Source organism: Corylus avellana, chromosome ca3 (genome assembly GCF_901000735.1).
Source record: "Corylus avellana chromosome ca3, CavTom2PMs-1.0".
NCBI lineage: Eukaryota > Viridiplantae > Streptophyta > Magnoliopsida > Fagales > Betulaceae > Corylus > Corylus avellana.
In genome coordinates, this window is record NC_081543.1 from 31,579,953 (window position 1) to 31,601,975 (window position 22,023).

The window sequence follows — 22,023 nt, forward strand, 5'->3', positions numbered from 1 at the left end:
TTGCTGCTTGGCTTCCACGTGGAGGTTTTATTTTGCATTGAAACCTTAACAATGATCTAGATTTATCTGGATTCGATGGGAACCCAAAAAAAGGAAAACAGAGAGAAAAATAAATAAATCGGCAGTGGGGTGCAGCAGGTGGGTCCCCAATGGGCGTCCCCATCCGCTGTGGCTATAGCCTTCTCTCACCAGGTTCATGCTTATCCTCTCCAGACTCCGGTCCTATTGAGTCAATTAATCAATGGAGTTATTTGTTTAGTTTCGCCACCTAACCTCTACATTAGAGTGGATGGTGCCACGTTTCCTTTCGCCTTTGCTGACACTGACAGATTGTTCGCCTTGCTTTTCGGTTTCCATGTTCCACTTCACCTTGTCTTGTGGATAATGCCACTTCACCTTTACTAATTTTAATCTTCCTTCCTTCCTTCCACCACCACCCTATTCCCAGGGAGCCAAAAATACAATAGAAAATTAGAAATCCTCCTTAACTTACCAAAACCAAATTTAAGAACGGTTGGACCTGGTGAGGGGTCACCTGTAAGACAAAAAATGAAAGTCATTAAAGCCAACGGAAGAACTTTATATGCTTAATTCCGTAAATGGTGTTGAGAAAATACAAGAGTATTAGTCTGCTACCTAATGTGCATGTGAAATAGTAATATGCCAGACGTTTTATCCTTTATGTTTAAGTTAAATTAAGGCTTTGGGCCCTACACATATTTATGGTATTACCAAGAATAAACAAAATAACCTTCATGATTAAGATTTCTGGTTAAATAATTATTAGCACTCGCTTTAATCACCATTTGAACTCTCCATAAACCCCAATCAAAATGAAAGCATTACCTGAATCAAAAGCCACAAAAGTTTGTTAAGTTTAGCTTCATCCCCTGCAAAAGAGATCCAAGTTCAAGGTACTTAAACCGGCACTTGCTCTGCATCTCAGCCTTGGGTAGTCTTCTACAAGGATACCTTTGACTGGCATTCAGACGGGTTTAATCCCGTGTATGCAGGGTCTATCATCTTAATGCACCACCAAAAATAGAGGAAACTGAACAAAATTGTATATATATATATATATATACTGTCTGAAAATATAATATCCAACAAAGCTAACACACAAAGGCTACACAAAAAGATACTGGCTAAACAAAACAGATGAAACTGTTCAACAGAGTGCACCACGCTTGCCTATTGATTCTACATACATATAACCATGGATACAGGAAACATATTTACAAACCTAACATTGTTTCTCAGCAAATAAGGTACCATACAAAGACTAACTATAGCTATTCCCTTCGCAACATCAAGATCTAAAGCACCTCCACACCCCAATGATAACTACAGATAGGACTACAACTAGAGAAACTCCTACTCTATGGACTAACGAGAATCGTGGGGCATGATGCGGAGGAGGTGCATTTGCCCACTCTGACTTCTCCTTGTGGCTGCTGCCATGTAGACCATCCTGTTTCACCCTTAACCGCAGTTTTGTAGAGGATTTTCCAGTGCTTCCCTTGCTCTTCCCAACCTCCAAAAGCTCGCTCTCTCCCTTTGGCTCAACAAAGATAGGACTCTGCTCTGAAGCCTCTTTGGTCTGCAAGGAACAAATATTACCAATTCAACAATTGATGAATGCGTAAGTTTCATATCAGCTTTCATCTAATGAACCTTACCTCAGTAACGGTTGATTGCATTTCATCTTCTTCCTCACTGTGGCTTCCACCTCTCACTTCACTATGGCAAACTGATCCATGAGAACTCTTCATCTGCAGCCGGACTCTCATTGGAGCAGTGCCTCGAGCCTTCAAAAGCTCTCTTTCTTCCACTTGATCAACAAAGGTAGGACTTTGATCTGAAGCTTCTTTGGCCTATAACAAACAATGTTATGGACTCAATAATTGATGCAGCATAAGAGCGAACTTTCATATCAGCTTCATCTAATGAACCTTACCTCAGTAACAGTTGATGGCACTTCATCTTCTTCTTTTCTGCTGCTTGCACTGGTCACTTCACTGGAGTGAACTAATCCAAGAGAACTCTTCATCTGCAAACGGATTCTTCTTGGAGCAGTGCCTTGAGATCCAAAATTGTTCGAAATTGGTTGTTGTTGAGACCGCCGGGTCCTAATCTTGATTCCAGTTCCACCAACAGGAATGCTGCAATTGTTAACATGTAGACCATCCTGTTTCACCCTTAACCTCAGTTTTGTAGAGGATTTTCCAGTGCTTCCCTTGCTCTTCCCAACCTCCAAAAGCTCGCTCTCTCCCTTTGGCTCAACAAAGATAGGACTCTGCTCTGAAGCCTCTTTGGTCTGCAAGGAACAAATATTACCAATTCAACAATTGATGAATGCGTAAGTTTCATATCAGCTTTCATCTACTGAACCTTACCTCAGTAACGGTTGATTGCATTTCATCTTCTTCCTCACTGTGGCTTCCACCTCTCACTTCACTATGGCAAACTGATCCATGAGAACTCTTCATCTGCAGCCGGACTCTCATTGGAACAGTGCCTCGAGCCTTCAAAAGCTCTCTTTCTTCCACTTGATCAACAAAGGTAGGACTTTGATCTGAAGCTTCTTTGGCCTATGACAAACAATGTTATGGACTCAATAATTGATGCAGCATAAGAGCGAACTTTCATATCAGCTTCATCTAATGAACCTTACCTCAGTAACAGTTGATGGCACTTCATCTTCTTCTTTTCTGCTGCTTGCACTGGTCACTTCACTGGAGTGAACTAATCCAAGAGAACTCTTCATCTGCAGACGGATTCTTCTTGGAGCAGTGCCTTGAGATCCAAAATTGTTCGAAATTGGTTGTTGTTGAGACCGCCGGGTCCTAATCTTGATTCCAGTTCCACCAACAGGAATGCTGCAACTGTTAACATGATTCGTCTTATCACTTGGTTCTTCAAAGTTGAGCGCACGGCTTGAGCTCATAGCAGGATAGGGAGATGAAACATATTGCTCTGGATTATCCCAAACGTTCCCCTCAATCCTCCTATTAAGTTCTTGGTCAACAAGTGGAACATGAGCTTGAGAAGATCCAAATAAAGGTTGCATTTGCAATAACTCTCTCTTATCAACATGTCCATTGAACCATCCAGGAGCTCCCATCTCAGAATCACGCTGATGTAACAAACCAGTATGTTAATTTTAATGTTATAATATGTTATTTAGTCGATTACATACAATGGCCATAAAAGCAAAATAAAAATACCATACTGCCAGAATTCAAAGATAACACAATCTGCAGTCTAAACTGGAAACAGCCAAGGATTACCAACAGGGTGGCCAACACAATACAAAAGGGTTAATTTGTTTACCTGTACTTGAGCCATTTCAGTGTCGGAATCACTGTTTGCACCACTGTTTTTAACATAGGAGTCTCCAGGTGGTACGACCTCTGTCGTACACAATTGACTAGAGAATTGGGTGTCACTTCCAATAGCCGAATTCTTCTGACTGGTTGATTCATCACAAGAAAACTCATCGTGGTTATTTAAGACCTCATCCAACAACTCTGTGAGAGATAAGTCCAGTTCATTGGTGCCATCCTGAAAATGGAACGCATTACTGTCATAGCCAAAGTCACTGGCAAAAGGTGAATCCGCATTATAAGGTGGTAGCTCCGTGTGAATCTGTGATTGCAACAGGGAGAAATCATTCCAATCATTCTGAACACAAGAGAGCTCATAGAACTTTGAAGTATCTCCCGGCTGCTGATGCACCTAGATTGAAAAGAAAGAAAACAAAAACTTTAGTAATTGAATGTCTCTTAACAACTAATACCAAAGAAAGGAGATTTCTCCACATGAAAGTTTATGGAATCCACTTCTCTCACCTCTATACCAGTTCCTTCCAGTACATGATCTTCTTCCGCATCCGAAGCCATACAACTATTGTAACTAATGCTGCTGGTATCAACAGGCAGTAGAGTAGTAGGGGTCATGTTGTCCGATTTATCAGTCAACCATCGCTTTATGCCTTCAGATTGGTCCCCAACTTGCATACCCGATGTGGGTGTAGCTTGAACTAGATCTGATGATGCATCATCAGGAGGAGACCTGGTAGCTGTAGGAGAGGACCCAGTATTCTCCACTTCATCATACTTTGAAACGTCTGCCTTTTCTTCTTGCTTTCGGAACAAGCGACATAGAACAAAAGGACTCTGCACAATATAAATGAATTTGAAAGCTGGGCATCATTAATGATTATTATCCTTCTCATCATGCTAACACAATCTCCAGCTCTAGATTAGGAATAAAACTTTGTTTTAAAGTAACTAACCATGAAAAAGAAAACCCAGACATAGTGCTACTATGAAGCAAAAAGAGCATAATTTAGTGAGGAAAGCGAGAGAGAGAGACCTGGCCGGGCTGGGTACCATCAAGGTGCTTCTGGGTGGCACGGTACTCGTGCATGATCCAGTGGGTGCGCTCGCCCTTTGGAGCACGGCCCCTGTAGAAAACCAAGGTCTTCTTCATCCCAATCAAGGTGCCATTGGAGCCAGACTTGCGGGACTTGATGGTGCGGTCCTTGCCCGTGGCTTTCCAGTAGCCAGCGTCGGTGGCCCTGTTCGAACGATGCCCATTTGGGTACTTCCGATCACGCGGACAGAAGAAGAACCACTCCGGATCGCCCGTCTTTATCACCGACAACCCTTTCCATTTTCATCATATATAACACAAAATAAAAGCACAAGTTTAGAAGAATGTCAACAAAAAAAAAAAAAAAAAAAAAAAAAAAAAAGAAAGAAAGAAAGGAATCTTCGGCATTAAGAAACTGCCAGATGTGGGTGTTTGGCAAAGGGAATGATCCATTTTTGATTCATAGAAGAATAAAGGACCAATCAAAGATAATACTACAAGAATTGAACTGAATTTGAAGATGCACATAAACAAATAGAGTATCCAGAAAATAACAGAGAGAGAGAATACCGGGCAAATCCCAGGGCTCCCATTTGCAGACATCTACTTCGGGGATGACCTGGACCTCGGAATGACGGCCGTTGATCTTCAACCGGAGGTAGTGATTGATGAGCTCCTCGTCCGTCGGCCTGAATCGGAACCCCAGAGGCAGCGATTCCATTGGCAGCACCGTCATCTTCTTCTTTCTTCCTCTTCTTCCCACACACGCTTTGCTATCTCCAGTTGGCCCAATTCACGAAAGCCAGAAACCCAAATCTAGTAAACCCACAAAGACAACTTGGGCGTTATTACATGTAAACTCGCTTTTGTTTTGATTTGTTTTGTTGGTGCCTGGTGGAGTCAGATTTTGGGACAGCATATGACGCCGTTCCTCCTTCCTCGTTTTCTTAGGAAGAGTACCCACCCACCGAGGACAACAGCAGTGTGTCACTGTCACGTGCCTTTTCTTGCCGCGTGATTGGATACTTACGTGTTCTACTTTGTACCATAGCACCGTAGATTATGGCCAATAATTTGTTTATTTAAAATTAAAGAATTTGACATATTTAATTAAATAGATCGGTTTATGATTCATCTTTAAAGCAGCATTAGCCACTATTCAAATCTAATACGTGACATTTAAGGCCGTTAATTTTTTACATGAACCACAAATATAACATAAAATTAGCGGGTTAGAATTAAAAGTCTAACCCGTTTAATTAAATTAGAGTTAAAATTAACCTATAAAATTTTATATCTATGCATCGATATGGTCCAAACCCAACACACGAATCTGAATTGTCAGTCCTACCATGGATGAGGATTCGATTTGCCTTTTCTTATTCCAAAAATGAAGAAAAAAAGAGTGTGGGCTGGGACTGAGTAGTGCAATCTAATTTAGAGGCCTGCAAAGTTGTGAAATGTTGAGCTATATTATTAATTACCAAATGTTTGAAGGTTAATTAATGCCATATAGCTTACTTGCCAGTGGTAACTAATTTGCCGGAGGAAGAAAAAAAAAACGCACAGAAGAGTTTGTCACCTCTCCATTTCAAGTAAAAATGGAGATAATCATTTTATAGTAAAAATTAAACTTCATAGAGAATAATACATGTATTGTCACATTAGTTAAAAACTATAGTACCATATACACTTACCATTAAATATAAACTCAAGACATGGAGAAGTTGAGAACGTTAAAGACTTGGGAGGTGAGAAGTATAGAAGACCGTGAAAAGGGCTTTTGATGAGCAAAAGAAGAAAAGGGGTGAAGGCCCAATAAGGACGCGACACCTTAAAAAAAAGGTGATTATTCTACTACGGTCCACATGCTTCCAATCTTTTGTAGCCGAAAGCATCTGAAACAACTTTAGTCCATCAGCCTCTCACGTCACCGAGGTGGTATCTCATCTCCATGTCTCTTCCCCTTAAAGTAAGGAGACTCTTAGGTGTGCATGTCACGCTTTCGTAAAACAAGCGTTACATGAAACAATTGTATGAAATAATATTGCCCTTTCCATCGCAAAAACATGGTATATAAATTGTACACTCTTTGCTAATAGATTTGAATTCCTAGAATCCCCTGTAGGGAATTGTGTGAAGCCTCTGAGATAGCCAACTTATTCGAACAAGTGCTCAGGCTGCCGAGGCACATTCTCAAGCAAGTGGGCTATTGGCTTGAAAAGAGGAGCCCTCATCGGAAGCCTCTCACAATTGCTTGATGGATTGAAAGGACAAACAATTGTAGGAGGGAATCCTGATTCCTTGCCAATTACTTTAGCCTGAAGTGTCAGCAGCCTAAGAACTCATGTGGCTCCACAAATGAGTTCTTCCTGGCCTGATTAGTCTTTTTTTTTCTTCCTCTTTTTCCCTCCTGGCCTGAGTGCTAGGATATGGATCTACCACGGAATGATTTATATTCAAAATCATTGCATCATCTAAACAACTCGTGTGTCTAAGCTGAGGGATCAAAAGGAAGTATTTTCATTTCGAACATAAATGAAAAGTTTCAACAAATTCAAAAGAACAATAAATGTTCCCCATTGCACCATGGTGCACCAAAATATGAACTAACAAAGGTTCCCTCGCAAATCAAAAAACAACATCAACAATTCACAGTATCCAACAAATTAAGAGGTGAATTGTAAGTTGTAGATTTCTTTATACAGAAATTTACCTATAAAGCAGGATGGTAACCAAGATTCACATTTGCTTCCACCCTTTGCACCACCACTCTTCTCAAACTCCACTCATGGAAGACATCAACAACAAGTCGCAGTGCAGTCCCAAGTCCGAGCACAATAATAACACCTGTATATGTCTCATGTTTTTACCATCATCCAACAAACTGATAATTTGGGAAGAATGATCAGAATTGTAGACAAACAAATATAGATCTATATACCGATAATAATGTTGACTGGCAGTGCCGAGATACCAAGGGTAATGGATATCAGCACATCCAACAGAAGACCACCAATGAGGATTGAAAATGCCACCCAAAGTGGACTAATACATCCCTGGTACAAAGTTCATTGGACACAAAAATCAAAATGCATATTAATTTCACAAAAATAAGAATAAATCCAGCAGATAGACCAGAGTGACCCCTTACACTTTCACGATCCTGATGTCTAAAGTTTGGATCAATCCTCCAAACCCAGTAATTTGTCTGCTACATGAAACAAGGGAGAATAAAAATTCAGACGTGCCTATTAGTCGCCAAGTATACCCTTAACTGAATTTCATAAATGCATAAGCTTTTCGGTTTTTTGGTAAAGTAGAAGCATCAGTAATTGGCAACAATAAGTCTAAAGAAAACAAATTACTGTTTATATTTCCCCACATATAATAATTCCCTTTTCTGTTTTCAAATGCGCTACTAAACCTATTCTTCTGTTAACCTGATGTGTGTTCAGCCAAAGGCCTAATGTCTGCAGTTATTTGAGCTTGCGGAAGTGAGTTTTTGAGACCAAATTGTTAAACTAGAAAAATCAACAAACAGTAAGATTTTCAGATTTTGGAAGACTGTTAAACAAATCCAGAGGCAAAAATAATGTCAAGAAATATTGAGGATACTTGAACATATTATAAATTACTATAAACCCCATAGATACTTTATATGAGTTTAGTGCTACAATTGGATCGTATTCTCTAAATGTCCAGGTGAATATACTAGGGGTTCGAAACCACTGGTGTGGGCTATCTTGAAAAAGTAGGATATGATGCACCGAGGATATGCTAATAAATAAATGTCCTCTTTTTGTAAATACATGTCGACTTTCTTTTTTTCTTTTCTTCTTTTTGATGAATAAATACATGTCAACTTTTGTCCAATTGTTTAATATTGTATTATGTATACTGTATTCGTCTAATCAAAAGAGCATCCACAGGTTAGATATCATTCAAAACCTATGTCATAAATCCATCATATGCTGTTACTAAAAATTACATGTCCATTCTTGAGAAGGTCATATCCTGAACATTTGGGTGCATCCAATACAATTCAATAAGTATCAAATATATTTAACAAATCAAACAAATTATGTTACTTAATAATGAACGACAAAATACCTATTGAGACATATCCAAGAAGTATCTCATTTGATATGGATATGATATCACAAAGATGCAATGAACTAGAGTCAAATTTCATTCAAGTTGTTAATCAATGAACTCTTTGCACTCAAGAATGGTTAAGTATACGTACACTGGTCTGTAAAACTGGAGGTGGCACATTTGCAGCTATCTGTCTGCATAAAAACGCTAAACCATATTATAATATCCTTCAAATCTGAGCAAATCTGAATCATGAACAAGTTTAGTGAAAAAACTTACTGGCATATCTCGCATTTGTTTGACCCTCTTGTACAAAACCAAGTATCTATGCATGATCGGTGGGCTTTGGCAAGACCACCTCGACAGTGGCACCCAAGTTCTATTAGAACTTCTTCTTTCTCCTGCTGACAAACTCTGAAGAATAAAACAGCCTATTATGATGGTTCCAGAACATTTTTTGTGAAATTGCAATGCAAGATAGAGCACTAGGTAATTCTAAGGCATGATCCACTGCTACCAACATCCATCTAACTCCATTTCCACCGCAAAAATAAAGTAAAACTGCATACCCCGCATACCCCATAAGTTCTGAACATGCAGTCAAAGTGAAAAAGTGAAGGTAGTCATCTAAATAGTCCAACATATCATTGTGAATGATAAAGATGCTTTAGAAAGTTTTCAAAGCCCACAATTGCAATTGGAAAAAATCCTTATAATCAATTGAGCAGCTGTGTATAACCTACAATATGCAAGCTAACTTAACCTACAATTTTCAAGCTAACTTGAACATTATAGAAAGGATAATATGCAAGAAAAGCAAAGGCAAAGAGGCCATCAGATAAAATTCCTATAAACAACAAAAGGAACCAAAACAGGCATCAATACATGGAGGACGAAGACAGTGAAGCATCAATATATGGAGGACGAAGACATTAGTGAAAAGATTGAAACTTTTCCATATATTCTCCTTCTCCTAATTTAAAGTGAAAATCTCACGTTCTATCAAACACAATTTACATATTCTCCCTCAAATTTTGGTCCTCTAATAAATTGAATGTGGGTGTTACTATAACAGAAGTATAAGATACCTGCATAGCTCCACAGAACTTGCAGTCCTGGACAAATATGGTTTTTTAGGAGACAGTTGCTCTTCCTTAGCGGTGTCCAAAGCAGTTGACAGCTTTGCAGAGGGTCCGGGAGTTTGATCACCATTGTTGGCGTTGGCGTTGGCGTTGGCCGACTGGTTCTCCAGGTCAGGAACGTCACCATCACCGCCCGTGTCTTTCAGCATCTGGTGCCAAACTGCCGTCCAAAAGACCCTCACCCACCAACCAATTCACGGCGCTCTATCAATTATAAGGACGGAACGAAACCAAATAACGCAATTCAACAAACTGAACAAATAATTCCATTTAAACTTATTGACAAACACACAAAGAGCATGACAAAAGACCTTAAAAGATTCCTCCCACCGGGCAAAACCATAAACACCCAGAAATTAAAAACAAAGATAGAAACCAAATTTTACACTGTTGCAGCAAAGGAAGATGGAACTCTCGCACCTGGGGATTGGAACTGTGGTAATGGAGGCGTTGAGAGCCAATGACGAAAGTGTAAAAGAGAATATAACAAATGGGATTAGCTAAGTTTTATCCTATTTCTAAGCAAAAGCAAGAATCAGATGATCATGTATTGGTAGACTAGTGGGCAATTGCGTTACGCCCGAAGCCCATCGCTGGCTGCTATGACTCATCACCCCATTCATTTCACTCACTGGTTGGTTTGGTGGTTACTGGTTACTTCGGCAACACGGGTAGTGATATTGATCCGAGTCCTTTTCTTATTTAATATGCGCACCAGTAGAGCATTAAACAGAGTCATTATTTATTTATGGGCGTTGAGCCAATTAATGAAATGAAACAGCTCGAAAAAGACCCAATAGGTGAAGGGCTCTGGATCATCTGGGCCCAATGGATAAATATTGAATGCCCTCACTGATATCAACTGCCAAAACCTTGCTGCACCATGGTACAACATAGGCCCTACATGTGAGGGTGCATGGTTGATGCCTTGATGGATGGGGATTGTTGAAATTGCTATCTAAATTATAGCCAATTGAGGGATAATCTCGTTGAAATCTACTTATATATATATATAAGATGAGATCGATAGTACTAAAACAGAAACAAAACAAAATACAAAAAACGCATGGCCTATAAAAAAAAGGAGGCCAGGCCTCAAAACACTATCAAGGAGGATATTTGCCACTATCAAAAGGAGAGATCTAACAAGCTAGGGATACAAATAAGTGAAAAGCCGAATGAGCAATGTTGTGAGCATATTGATTCACGGTCCTATGGATTTTGGTAGGAGTCCAGCAGTTAAAAGAGTAGAAGAGGCCAAGAGTATCAGAAATAATTGGGGTAATTCTCCATTTGGTGGTGGGATATGGTTTTTGCATACCAAGAATAACTGATAAATAATCTCCATCGAGGAGGAGGTGTATACTGACAATGTAGATCTAGCTAGGGCTGATTTGACATCAAAGAGAGCTGCTAGAGCCTCTCCTTCAGTAAGGTTGCAAGAGGGACCCAATGTTAAGGGCCATTAGAATTTGTTAGATGGCAACAAGGGCACAGTAATTGTTTTGAATGGCTTGCCTGGGTTAAAATTTACTTTAGGGTGACCTAGGGGTGTAAGTATCCATGGGATGGTTTTTGGTATTAGATTACTCTAGGCTTTGAGGTGGGCTATGGATGTAGAGTTTATATTCGTTTGGAGAGGAGCAAAGAGTTTGGGTTGGAGTCAATATTGTGGACTTTGTTGTTTCTGGCCATCCAAATTGTTGAAATAATGATTATGCGAAAATAAGAGTGGAAACAATATGGAAAATAAACACAAAGAACTTACGGGTGGTTCGGTGTTAGACACTTACGTCCATCACTAGGAATACTCATAAGGGCTATATTGTGCTCATTAACTTGATTTGTCTACAATACAAAGGTCCCTATGAGTCAAGGCTAACAATGAGTCAAACTTAAAAAGGGGCCGACGACGGGTCAAAAACCAAAAGGGACCGACAATAGGCTAGGGTTGACAATCAGTCAAACTTCAAAAGGGTTGACGATGGGCCAGGGCTAACTAGGGCCAAAACATAAAAAGGGTTAACTTGGGCCAAACAAATAAAAAGAAAATGAGCCAACTTGGGTGGTTATCAGATCGGCGCACCAAACCTGACCGGCGTGTGGTACGCGTGATGTGGTCACTCTTGCGCGTCAATGACGTTGAAGGCCACAAGAAAGTGACTCTGATACCATGTTGAAATAATGATGAAGCGGGAATAATAGCGGAAGCAATATGGAGAAAATGACATAAGGATTTACGGGTGGTTCGGTGTTAGACACCTACATCTACCAGTCGGAATACCCTTACGGGTTACATTGTGCTCATTAACTTTTTTTGTCTACAATTCAAATGTTCATATTTATAGGGTAGTGTCTAAATACAAGTATAGTAATCAAATCTCCTTGATTTGATTACAATCCCAATATTTAATTACAATCAACCCATAAATAGAGAATATTCGATATCAACGTAATTATAGAATATACGGACATATATTATATTTTCTGTATATTATATTCTAACACATATCAATAGAAAAATTGGAAATGGTGAGAGGATTCGGCTGCATGGTTCAAGATGTTTGAAGATCTAATAGATAATATCCAGAGGCCAATGAGATACCCTTCAAACTATTCTAGTAATTAAGGTGACAAGTGAGGAAGAAGTGTTCATATATTTCTATAGAAAAGGGAGTGGACAAGTGTGGTGGTCCAATGTGTATGGAAGGAGGTGTTGTTCAAACACTTGGCATGCAAGTCCTTGGGACCAAGAGATGTGGGGTTTGTGTGGATCTGCCATCCTAATTTTGAGATTAGAGCTTTGTTGTTAACTTGTCATCCCACATGAGTCTAATGCCTAATGTTAACTTGTAATGAAAAGACGTGGATAATATTGGGTTTATTTGATAACACTTTTTAGGATAATATCGGTTTCGATGCCGTAAAAGAACTATATTACATATGTGTTGTGGTTCTTTCAACCGTTCAAATTTAATTTCACATTCTTTCTCTTTCTCATAGAAAACTTAAAATTAGTATGACCAAATCTTTGAATCAAATCCTCATAAATAAATAAATAAATAAAATCAAGACTTGGTTATAATGAAATATTGGCTTGACAAAGAGAGTAGAGATAAATGTAAAATTAATTGAGTACTTTACTTTTTCCTCTGTTACGGAAACAAGGCTGGCCTAGCGGCATCCATTTGTGATTTGTGACATCGACATCATGAGTGCGTGGTACTACCTTTTTTTTTCCTGATTTTGGCGAGAATGGCACCTTTTTTTAGTCATTGAAGACTGTATTAATTAATGAGGAGCAGAGAATAATCAATAATCAATAATCACTTTCTTTAGCAGAGAGGTAATTAATGTGCCAAAACTAGGGAAAGAGAGTACTGATCAATCCTATATCAATGATGATCAGCTTGATTCTTTCCCTCCAATTAAAGCTTCCAAATAAACCAAAGAGCTTAAGAGCCACAAAAGCATAATATTATATGCAGTACGTCCAGCAGGGAAAACCCTTTGCCAAGTAATTCTTCTCTTTTGGAACCGATCGAATAAATCAAATCCTTGCATTGCCGTCTAAGCAACTCATCACCTTCCTTTTACCTCCTCATCTTATCTATATATAAACCAAGCTCCCACTCCAACTCTCTCTACGTACAGCTTCACCAATTATCTTCTCCACATATATACAACATCATGGACTCTGAATCAGTTAAGCCAACCCAGGCCTCATCCGCTGAAAGAGAGCAGCACAAGCAACTTGAACGTGAAATCAAAGACATGGTCTCTTCCATAACTCACCGCTTTTCAGATATTCACAAATCAGGTTCAACCAATCTGCAGGAGGAAGACCAAGATGATCATGGCGTAAGAGTCATCACCCTTGCAGGAACCAACTCTGGAGCCACCATGCGAAGTGAGCTGGACGAGAAATCCAGTACTCCTGCAGATGGGTTTTCAGTTGGCGAGCCTGAGCCGCTGAGCACCTACGTGAACAGCAATTTCCAAGCCATCAACAACTCAATCATGATGGGTGGCAGCTACTCCACCAACGACCCGGGTGTTCATGTGGACATCTCCGACTTCTTTGACAAAAAAGGCCACAAGCCGGGCGGCAAACATGGAAAGAAGGATAAGAAAAAAGACAAGGAAAACTTGAAAAGCGACCATACCTCCACCCCCGACCATTCTGACTGAGAGCTCATCAAAATGCAGATGCAAGGAGGCCTGCTCGAGGGCTGAAGAAGCTTCATTTATCTACAAATTATTAATAAATTAAAAGTCTTCTTACGTGCAGCTGCTTTACTATATATCTAAGAGTATTAAGTTTGCATGTATGAGTATCACATGCAATACAGTATATTTATTTGTGTGTATTGTCTATTGTTGTTAATTAAGAATATAAATTAAAGAAAAAGTTTGCTAAGCACATAAAATATTATTTGAGTCTTTTCAGTTTTTGAGCTCCAATAATTGATATATGAATAAAGAAGGACTTAATTCTAACATTTTTTATTTTTGTGTCGGTTTGGTTTAGCGGTAGAAATATATTATTAATTCGTTCTAACAGCCCTCGTTGAGGCGACTTGCACGGTCCCCAAGTAAAGTCGTTCTCAGAGGAAAAGAAAGTTATAAATCTCACTCTCCATCGGTAATATGAAAATATTCTACTACACTATTGAAAGATTGACTGCAATTTTAGAGCAAACATGTGACATCCCAAAGAATTATTTCCCCATTAAGAAGATGAATTACCTATGTGGGTTACCTATGGGTAATCGTAATCCTATGATCAGATATATAGTCACACATTCAAGCCTTCTGCAATGTTTATCTCTTCCGATGATGATAAAGAACGAGTCCGAGATAATCATCTTCAAGGCCATTCAACTGATCCCGCTAGAGAACTTACAGATCAAGTTTTAACTAATCATGATTCAATTCTCATTGGGATATAACTTATCAATTGTAATTGTACATAGTTAGCTGAGTTTTTGTATATCACTATGTAACTACAATTCAAGCTTCCGGAACAATCTGTACTCTGTAAACTCTATAAATACAGTGCAATACAACCAATGGCGGAGCCAGATGTTCAAGATTGTAGGGGCCGTAAAAAAAAATTTCGAGTCCTAAATTTTTTTTTTTTTTTTTTGCGTCCTAAAAATTTTGTTCACACTGAAAATTTGGTAATTCACACAGTATATGCATCACAAAAAAATATCTATAAAAGTTCATAAATATATGCTCAAATTGATATATTAGAAATATAACATGTCGGCACTATATCAAAAAGATAGAAATACAAAAGAGTGTCTAGAACTGCACTTTACGGTTTTTTAGAAGTACAAAATCATCAAGTATCGAATCTAAATCGAAGCTCTTAGCAATTTCCCTTTCAATATAAATAACTAAACTATTTGCAAGAAAATCATCCTCCATTTTGTTGCGTAGTCGTGTTTAAATAATTTTCATTGCTGAAAATGCTCGTTCAGTAGTTGCTGTAGACACTGGAAGAGTCAAAATAAGACGAATCAATCTATCAATAAGATAGTATGTCTTTGATTTTTCTGTCTTTGTCAATCCTTGGCATAATTCTGCAATAGAAGACAAATTTTGTAATGTCGGATTGGCTCTGATTAAATCTTCTCTCTCTCCTTCCTTCTTCTTTGTTTTCCATTCTCATTTCTGATTTTTTTTATTTTTTTATTTTAAAAAAAAAGAAATTTGTAATAAAAACTGTAGTTCCTGAAAAATAATTATGAGTCCATGTAAAAGCCTTTTTCTTGTTTCTTATTCTTTGATTCACTTGTAACTTGTAACTCATTTTGTTTGTAATTATTTCTCTCTTTCCGTTTATTTTGGAAGACTACTTCCTTGATGACTGCGTCTGTCTGACTCTAAGAGAGAGAGAGTGTTTGAGAGCCAGAGGGACTGAAGGAGAGCGACGGAGAAGAGAAAGTGAGAGAACTCAGAGGTGAGTGCGTGAGAAAGAGGGAAAAGAAAACTTTTTTTTTTTTTTTAATAACTTTTGGGGCTACGGAGGATGGAGCAAACTGCAGACCAGCAATAATTTTTTTTTTTTAATACTTGGAGGGGCTCCTATGTAGCTGATCGTGTGCTCTAGACAAGTGTTCAAATTTTTTTAAAAAAACAAAATTTTTTGTGAGGGCCCTATGTTGCAGGATGAGTGGTCAGCAGCTAAACTTGTGCTAAATTTTTTTTTTTTTTTTTAATTTTTCTTGGGGGGGCCATGGCCACCACTGGCCCATACGTGGCTCCGCCACTGAATACAACTGATGAATTTCTTTTCTTTGCATTATTGTATAAGTTTCACATTGCTTATTTACTAAATGAGACTAAGTTTTATTAAGCCATTAATTTTAAGAAATTTCAACTATAAATTAACTAATTATTTTAGAGTGACAATACATGCATGCAGGTATTCTTCGGTCTTGGATTCCGTATAATGGTATTGGAAAAATGCCCTATTTCTACTTTCTATTCAAATTGAGTTTCTTTCATTTAAAAACTTCTCATAACCATGACACTGATGGGTAGTTCTCGGCCGGACAGATTTGGCAATCAAAGCTGAAAGGGAAAGAAAATGTCTTCATTTTTATTTTCTTGGAGATAGAGAAGATGAAGGAATATTGGAAGGTAAGTATAATATAACAAACTGTAGAAGTACCAGAACATGCAGTTTCAATTAGGAGAAGCAGTAGAGAGTAATTGCAAATGGAAAAGCATTATGCAACTTGAACTTGGCCTGAATGGCACCGTGATTCACAAGAGACTGCGATGACTTGCAACTGTGACTCCTGTTCCTTGATCCCTTCAGCCTCTTGGGCTAGTTTTGTTGCACAAATCTTCATCTCCTTGTTCTTACCCCACAGAAGAATGTACAATCCAATGATTACAATGATGGATCCCAACAAACTGCTTATTTAGAGTGAATATGAAGAAATTAAAGTTAGCAATATAAAAGGCAGTATTAATGTTAAAAGTTATCTATATATAGCTTTTAATGAAACAATAGAATAATCACCTCCCAAGATGAAGTTGCTCGTGTAGGATGGGGATATCAAACATGGCTGCCATTATCTGAACAAGGGGGCTAAATGCTGCTGTCAGAACTGGACCCCTTTTCTTGACACACCACGACATACCCACATAGCACAAGCCGGATCCTATCATACCCTGCATGCGTCAATGAATCATGCACACGTCAACTAACGAAGAATTCATGCAGAATATTACTGGTTTAGTTAATTGAAGAGTTCATATTTCTCTATCACTTATTCCAAGTTTGAACTCAAGAACTGCTATCATGACAAAGAAAGGATAAAGTTTAGCTTTTTTTTTTTTTTTTTTATTCTTTTCTTTTCCGAGCAATAAAGGGGACGGGTCTTTTCCACTCTTAATACGAATGGAAGAGATAAGGGAGAGGAAGTGAGAATGCTTCCATACACTCGGTGGCATGGGAAGCAGCCCATTTCGCTATTTGGTGCGTTCTAAAGTTAGCACATGTCTGAAAATTTTATTAGTCACTCAGTTGGGAATCTGGGAAAAGGATGTATTGAATGTCACAAGTGAATCCCATGTATATGGGATAAAGTTTAGCTTCATTCACATTACAACATCAGCTATTTACTCTGCAAGTTGGATGTGATGTATATATACTCCAACTTGAGAAGAATGTTAAGGAAGAAATAAAGCAACCGGCCTAATTAGGTGACTGATTTATAATTTGTAGATTCTTATTTAAGTCTCATTATTTATAATCCCAAATATCTAATACTATACTGTATTTCATCAATCACCCTTACCTTAGTTATACTATCTATATTGCCCTTGTAATTCCATATATTTCCTATATAAATCCTTCTTGTAATACACATATAAAATATGCCAAGTTATTAATAAAGGCTTAACATATATGTTAATTTCTTATGTTCTTTCTCTTATCCGTTTTTTTTTTTTCTCAATATTTTTCATATTTATATATCTGTTTGCAAATATATATATATGTTTAGAAGTTCAGATCAAAAATTGATATGGATGCAATTTTTTCTCAACTTGACAAGGAAGTCCATACTTTTAGATAGCATTACCAATATCCTTCCATAAAATACGTTAGAATTAAAGGAAAGGTATACTTACAGCATACAGGACAGTTACGATTTCTATTTTTCCCTTCAGAACCCACGCAGAAAGATTTCTGCTGGTAGCCAAACTCAAGGCAGCCGACTGAATGGCACCAAAGAAGGACATAATAGCAGTGCTGGAATACTGGCAGGGGTATCTCTTGCTTATAGTAGATTGTAAAAGAAACCATGAAGACCAAAACAGGGTTCCTACAACTAAAGCAATTGAACCGATGGTCCATCTCTGTGTCGTCTTGTCAGAGTTGAGCTTCATAGCGTGATCCACCATTTGAGTTGCAGATTGTGAGTGTGAATGATCAAATAAAGGCATTCCTCTGTAAAGAGTCAATAGTGTGGCACCCCCAACACACACCACTGTACCAAGTACTTTGGCTCTTCCACTGCTGCACTTTATGTTCACAGTCTCCAACCTGTAGTATAAATATGTAAAGGCAACAGAAGAGAGAGTGGAAGCGATCTACTTTTTCACACGACAGTAGTATAAGTGAAAAATCTTGAAATGGAAAATCCATACATACCCAAGTGGTAATGCCATTAGAAATGTAAGCACGGGCACCACGTTGATGAAGGCGCATGAAAAAGTAGCAGATGTGTATTGAATTCCAAGAAGGAAGAAGTACTGTGTTAGCGATGCCCTGCAGGAAAGAACAAGTTAGCTGTAGGAACATTATTGAGGAAATCCATGAATCTGTGTGAAAATTAATTAATTAATTAATTACCCGATGATTGCACTGAAGAAGAGGTAACACAAGATACGAAGTGTGAGCTTTGGTCTGCTATTCCTGCAAGCAAACTTAGTTTATGTATCATGTTACTCAAAATTAGAAAAAGGACAGAAGAGGGATAAAGAGAATAAAAGTGACTCGGAGATCTATGACTGAATAGGCCTAGATACTAGATTACTAGTATACTCAGGAATTCGGAATTCAGCTCAATGAATTGATTCTATTATCCTGCATGAACATGACTTGGCTTGGGGCATTAGCTAATAGAAAAAGATTTCCCAAAGCAGCAAAAAATAACTGAACTGAGGTTTTAGGATTTCCTACCTTTCCAAAAAGTAGCCGATTGGAGCTAAGAACATGGTAGAAATTGACAGCCGGTATGTAACGAGGACCAAATGGTTAATTCCCTCCTCAAGGACTTTCTTGAGAAGAATATTCACAACAGCAAAGGCAAAATTGATTGCTACCATTATAATAAAAGGTTTCCATTCTTCACAACTCTTCATGTCAGCTGTTCTATTCAGCAATGTAGGAGGCAGAGTGAGGCTTCTTCTATCACTCTTCACAAAAAATTTTATGCTCAACAACGCACCAGAGACAGACATTTGTAGGTTTAAATAAACTGGCTCCGGAATAAGTGGGCACAAAGCAAGATTAAATTCTTCAAATCACATCAATGCTTTAAGCAACCAACTTTGACAATAGTTTAATATTTATTCCCTTCTTTTGGATTTCTTTTGACTGTTACTTTCCAACCGTGGAGATTATGGAGAATCGTTTCGCTAGGGTCATACAAAATTGTGGAGCATAAATGCAAGCGCTCATGCCCCCAAAAGTTGTAGCTAGCTAGTCTCAATATAGGCCATGAGTTTTCCATTTGAAATTTCTTCTAGGCTTTACTTGGGAAATGCTCTTCAAGTCGTCAAGCTTTTTTGGTTATGTAATCTATAGGCATCTTTTGAGTGGGGGTGCAGATACTCTTCCTTGGTTCCCCCTCCACTGTTTCCAAAGCATCTAATACCTCATCTTTGAAACAGCATGAACAGCATCCTCATGTCTATAACATGGGAAACAAGAACAATGTGTCAAATCTTACACTGGAAAGGCTGAGAAGAAAGCACTGGACGGCTGTCTGGACAACTCACCCGGGAAAATTTTATGCATCTGCCACTGCTACATTCAAGTAATAGATGTAAACCAAGTATTTCAAACCAAAGGCAGCATTCCACGTGGCTACATCTTTGAAACATGATCAGCAAATACTTGATCATATATCTGCTCGTTGCTTAGATCATATTTTGTATTGTCGTTTCCTTAGAAGCTCAGCAAGCATGACATTATGAGTTTTCAGAGAAGCTCTCTCCTCTCTGCCATTATTTGCTTCAAGATTCTTACGATTCTCTTCATTGCTTGTAAAAGAATGTCAATTTCACATTGGTCCAAATCTTCCCTATGTACTTCAAATACATGACAGGATGGAATTAGTTCTTCAATTATATAACCTGTAACCCCTCATAGTAATTTGCTACCTTATCAAACTCTGTTTTAAAAGTTTCATAGATTGAAAATGATTCAGCTTCTACAATCTGCCTGAACGATGTGTAAAATGCCAATAAGAGATATCAGTGGCCCTCTAATGAATTTGTGAGCAGAGCCATGCACATCAGCAATGTTGGTCTTCCCTACAAGATCTAGCATAAGACTGTGGGCAGCCAGAAATTGGTCCTTTAATTTCCTTCATTCATTAAAGGAAAAGTAGACTTTCTGGGGCTCTGTACATTCATAACGACAGGCATGCATGGATGACATAATCAAAGATACCAAATGTCGATGTCTTGTGCTTTCTGGTGAAAGTTCCCTAGGCCTCATGCTCTTCTCTGATTATCAAGCATCGACTGGCCACTAAATCCTGATATCAGATAACGATTCCATATGCCAAATTACAACCTTGAGGAATGACCACGACCATACATTATCAAAGCCTTTTGTACCTCCGTACTACCTTTCCTTCAATGCAGCTGATAGGGCCCCCCTCCTCTCGTTCTTTCCTTCAATGCAGGTAACTAGAATTAACATAATTCCCCTTTTCCCTCTCCCCCCTCTTCGAATATATAAAAAAAAAAAACAAAAAATCACGACTTGACATGAAAAATATTCAAACAATTCTATCAATAAATTATTGATTCAGGGATTATTGCAGCCGCAGGCTTCTCTGTCTGAGAGAAATTAGTATAGTGAAGTGGTGGTGGGGGTAGTTCAAGTCACAACAAAAAAATTACTGGCAGCAACAAGAAGAGAAGGATAATATTGAGTAGAAGAGAGATATTCAGCCACGTTAGAAATGATTCGGACTTCCTTGATCGATTCATTTGATGTACATGCATCCAGACAAAACCCATATTTCAAAATGCATCTCCCTATCACCCAACTCTTTTGTCAATAATTTTTTTTTTTTTTTTTGGTTTGAGAGTGAAGTTTTGGTATATTAAATCTTTAGATTTTAAAGTGGTTTTCTCTCTATACTTTTGTACTATAATTTTTATAATGAATTTTCTTCTCGTTGCTTTTGCTCGTCAATGTAGACTTGTTAAGCCAAATCACATTAAATCTTAATGTGTCGTGTGATTAAATTGTTTTTCTACTTCTTTGAGATTCTCTAAAATTACTGTCAAAACAATAATGATATATCACTGTTAACTCTGTAACGGGTTTTCTTAATAGGTTAGATCGTCAATAGGATTCCCCTTGCAGACATCATTCGATATTATATATCTGCTAACACTTTTGTCTCTGGCTTGGGACAAAAGTGTCATGTTAAGAACAAAGAGAAATTACTTGATAGCAACTACTTGAGTGAGAAGGACCCGATGACCAATGGTACGTTATTTTTCATTTATTTATTTATTTATTTTATTTTTATTTTGCTTTGTCCACGTTAGATTGATAAAGAACTCTTAGAAATGAATATCAGAAAATTACAAGTTATTGTTCCTATGTGATATGTCGGGTTTGAATTGTAACAACCTCATCTCATATAGCGGAAAAACTGTAATTATCAATACAAAAAAAATACTGTTAAAAATACTTTTCTTTATACAAAAATACCCAAAGCTATGTCGTACAAGGCATTTATACAAATCTATCCGACAGTCTAAACTCTAGACAAAACTTAACCAACTTGGAATCTCTGTACATCTCAATATGAATCTCTAATCACAACTGCATAATTACCTTGACTTTCCATTCCTGCAAGCACTACAAAAAAACTGTGAAGTAGTGAGTCAATTGATTTCCGACAATATAAATCATTGTTGAATCATATATAGCAAAATGCTAGACAAGTTATAAAACCACAAAAATCCGTAGTATTGGATATCAATATCATACTCAGTAAGTAAGAATACTTACAGTGGATTACATGAATGGATCATCAAAGGTAATTACTTGAAACCCGTTCTGCTGCAGTTGGTCCATACCCATAACAATCCCTTCACTGACTTTGTCTCTCTCTCTCTCTCT

The 22,023-nt window shown here is 38.0% G+C and overlaps 4 protein-coding genes across 8 annotated transcripts; 1 reads left to right on the top strand and 3 right to left on the bottom strand.

The window, feature by feature from the left end:
* Positions 1 to 1,052: 1,052 nt before the first annotated feature.
* Positions 1,053 to 5,325, bottom strand: LOC132173680 (protein NTM1-like 9). The gene is made up of 9 exons (XM_059585245.1): positions 4,948 to 5,325; positions 4,378 to 4,670; positions 3,852 to 4,178; positions 3,334 to 3,738; positions 2,675 to 3,136; positions 2,397 to 2,591; positions 1,958 to 2,317; positions 1,680 to 1,874; positions 1,053 to 1,600 (listed from the first exon to the last, which is right to left on the bottom strand). Exons 1-9 carry the CDS (start codon positions 5,111 to 5,113, stop codon positions 1,310 to 1,312), a joined length of 2,694 nt encoding a protein of 897 aa, XP_059441228.1. The 5' UTR covers positions 5,114 to 5,325; the 3' UTR covers positions 1,053 to 1,309.
* Positions 5,326 to 6,884: 1,559 nt separating this feature from the next.
* LOC132176367 (uncharacterized) lies at positions 6,885 to 10,369 on the bottom strand. Of its 4 annotated transcripts, none has more exons than XM_059588553.1 (7): positions 9,929 to 10,369; positions 9,564 to 9,821; positions 8,755 to 8,889; positions 8,627 to 8,669; positions 7,532 to 7,591; positions 7,322 to 7,436; positions 6,885 to 7,227 (listed from the first exon to the last, which is right to left on the bottom strand). In XM_059588553.1, exons 2-7 carry the CDS (start codon positions 9,764 to 9,766, stop codon positions 7,094 to 7,096), a joined length of 690 nt encoding a protein of 229 aa, XP_059444536.1. In that variant the 5' UTR covers positions 9,767 to 9,821; positions 9,929 to 10,369; the 3' UTR covers positions 6,885 to 7,093. The 4 variants fall into 4 exon arrangements, with proteins under 4 accessions (XP_059444536.1, XP_059444535.1, XP_059444534.1 ...); XM_059588552.1 differs by having other exon boundaries at positions 10,038 to 10,367; XM_059588551.1 differs by having other exon boundaries at positions 10,004 to 10,366.
* A 2,884-nt stretch (positions 10,370 to 13,253) lies between these two features.
* Positions 13,254 to 14,024, top strand: LOC132176217 (uncharacterized). Its single transcript, XM_059588356.1, has one exon. The coding sequence runs from the start codon at positions 13,308 to 13,310 to the stop codon at positions 13,806 to 13,808; it is 501 nt and encodes a 166-aa protein (XP_059444339.1). The 5' UTR covers positions 13,254 to 13,307; the 3' UTR covers positions 13,809 to 14,024.
* A 2,290-nt stretch (positions 14,025 to 16,314) lies between these two features.
* On the bottom strand, positions 16,315 to 19,074 carry LOC132176384 (WAT1-related protein At3g30340-like). Of its 2 annotated transcripts, none has more exons than XM_059588576.1 (6): positions 18,829 to 19,074; positions 18,499 to 18,561; positions 18,298 to 18,414; positions 17,775 to 18,189; positions 16,660 to 16,811; positions 16,315 to 16,550 (listed from the first exon to the last, which is right to left on the bottom strand). In XM_059588576.1, exons 1-6 carry the CDS (start codon positions 19,008 to 19,010, stop codon positions 16,361 to 16,363), a joined length of 1,119 nt encoding a protein of 372 aa, XP_059444559.1. In that variant the 5' UTR covers positions 19,011 to 19,074; the 3' UTR covers positions 16,315 to 16,360. The 2 variants fall into 2 exon arrangements, with proteins under 2 accessions (XP_059444559.1, XP_059444558.1); XM_059588575.1 differs by having other exon boundaries at positions 16,315 to 16,553.
* Positions 19,075 to 22,023: the final 2,949 nt, after the last annotated feature.

Bases quoted from the DNA above. Each gene is read 5' to 3' on its own strand.
- LOC132176217 (XM_059588356.1), top strand. From the start codon at position 13,308: ATGGACTCTGAATCAGTTAAGCCAACCCAGGCCTCATCCGCTGAAAGA.
- LOC132176384 (XM_059588575.1), bottom strand. From the start codon at position 19,010: ATGAAGAGTTGTGAAGAATGGAAACCTTTTATTATAATGGTAGCAATC. The intron at 18,415-18,498 runs GTAATTAATTAA...TCTTTCCTGCAG, and splicing joins TTCTTCAGTGCAATCATCGG to GGCATCGCTAACACAGTACT. The intron at 16,812-17,774 runs GTAAGTATACCT...TGACGCATGCAG, and splicing joins TCGTAACTGTCCTGTATGCT to GGTATGATAGGATCCGGCTT.
- LOC132173680 (XM_059585245.1), bottom strand. From the start codon at position 5,113: ATGACGGTGCTGCCAATGGAATCGCTGCCTCTGGGGTTCCGATTCAGG. The intron at 3,739-3,851 runs GTGAGAGAAGTG...TTTTCAATCTAG, and splicing joins TGGAAGGAACTGGTATAGAG to GTGCATCAGCAGCCGGGAGA. The intron at 1,601-1,679 runs GTAAGGTTCATT...TGTTCCTTGCAG, and splicing joins TGCAATCAACCGTTACTGAG to ACCAAAGAGGCTTCAGAGCA.
- LOC132176367 (XM_059588553.1), bottom strand. From the start codon at position 9,766: ATGCTGAAAGACACGGGCGGTGATGGTGACGTTCCTGACCTGGAGAAC. The intron at 7,592-8,626 runs GTACGTATACTT...TGTTTCATGTAG, and splicing joins CTCCAGTTTTACAGACCAGT to CAGACAAATTACTGGGTTTG. The intron at 7,437-7,531 runs GTAAGGGGTCAC...ACTTTGTACCAG, and splicing joins GACATCAGGATCGTGAAAGT to GGATGTATTAGTCCACTTTG.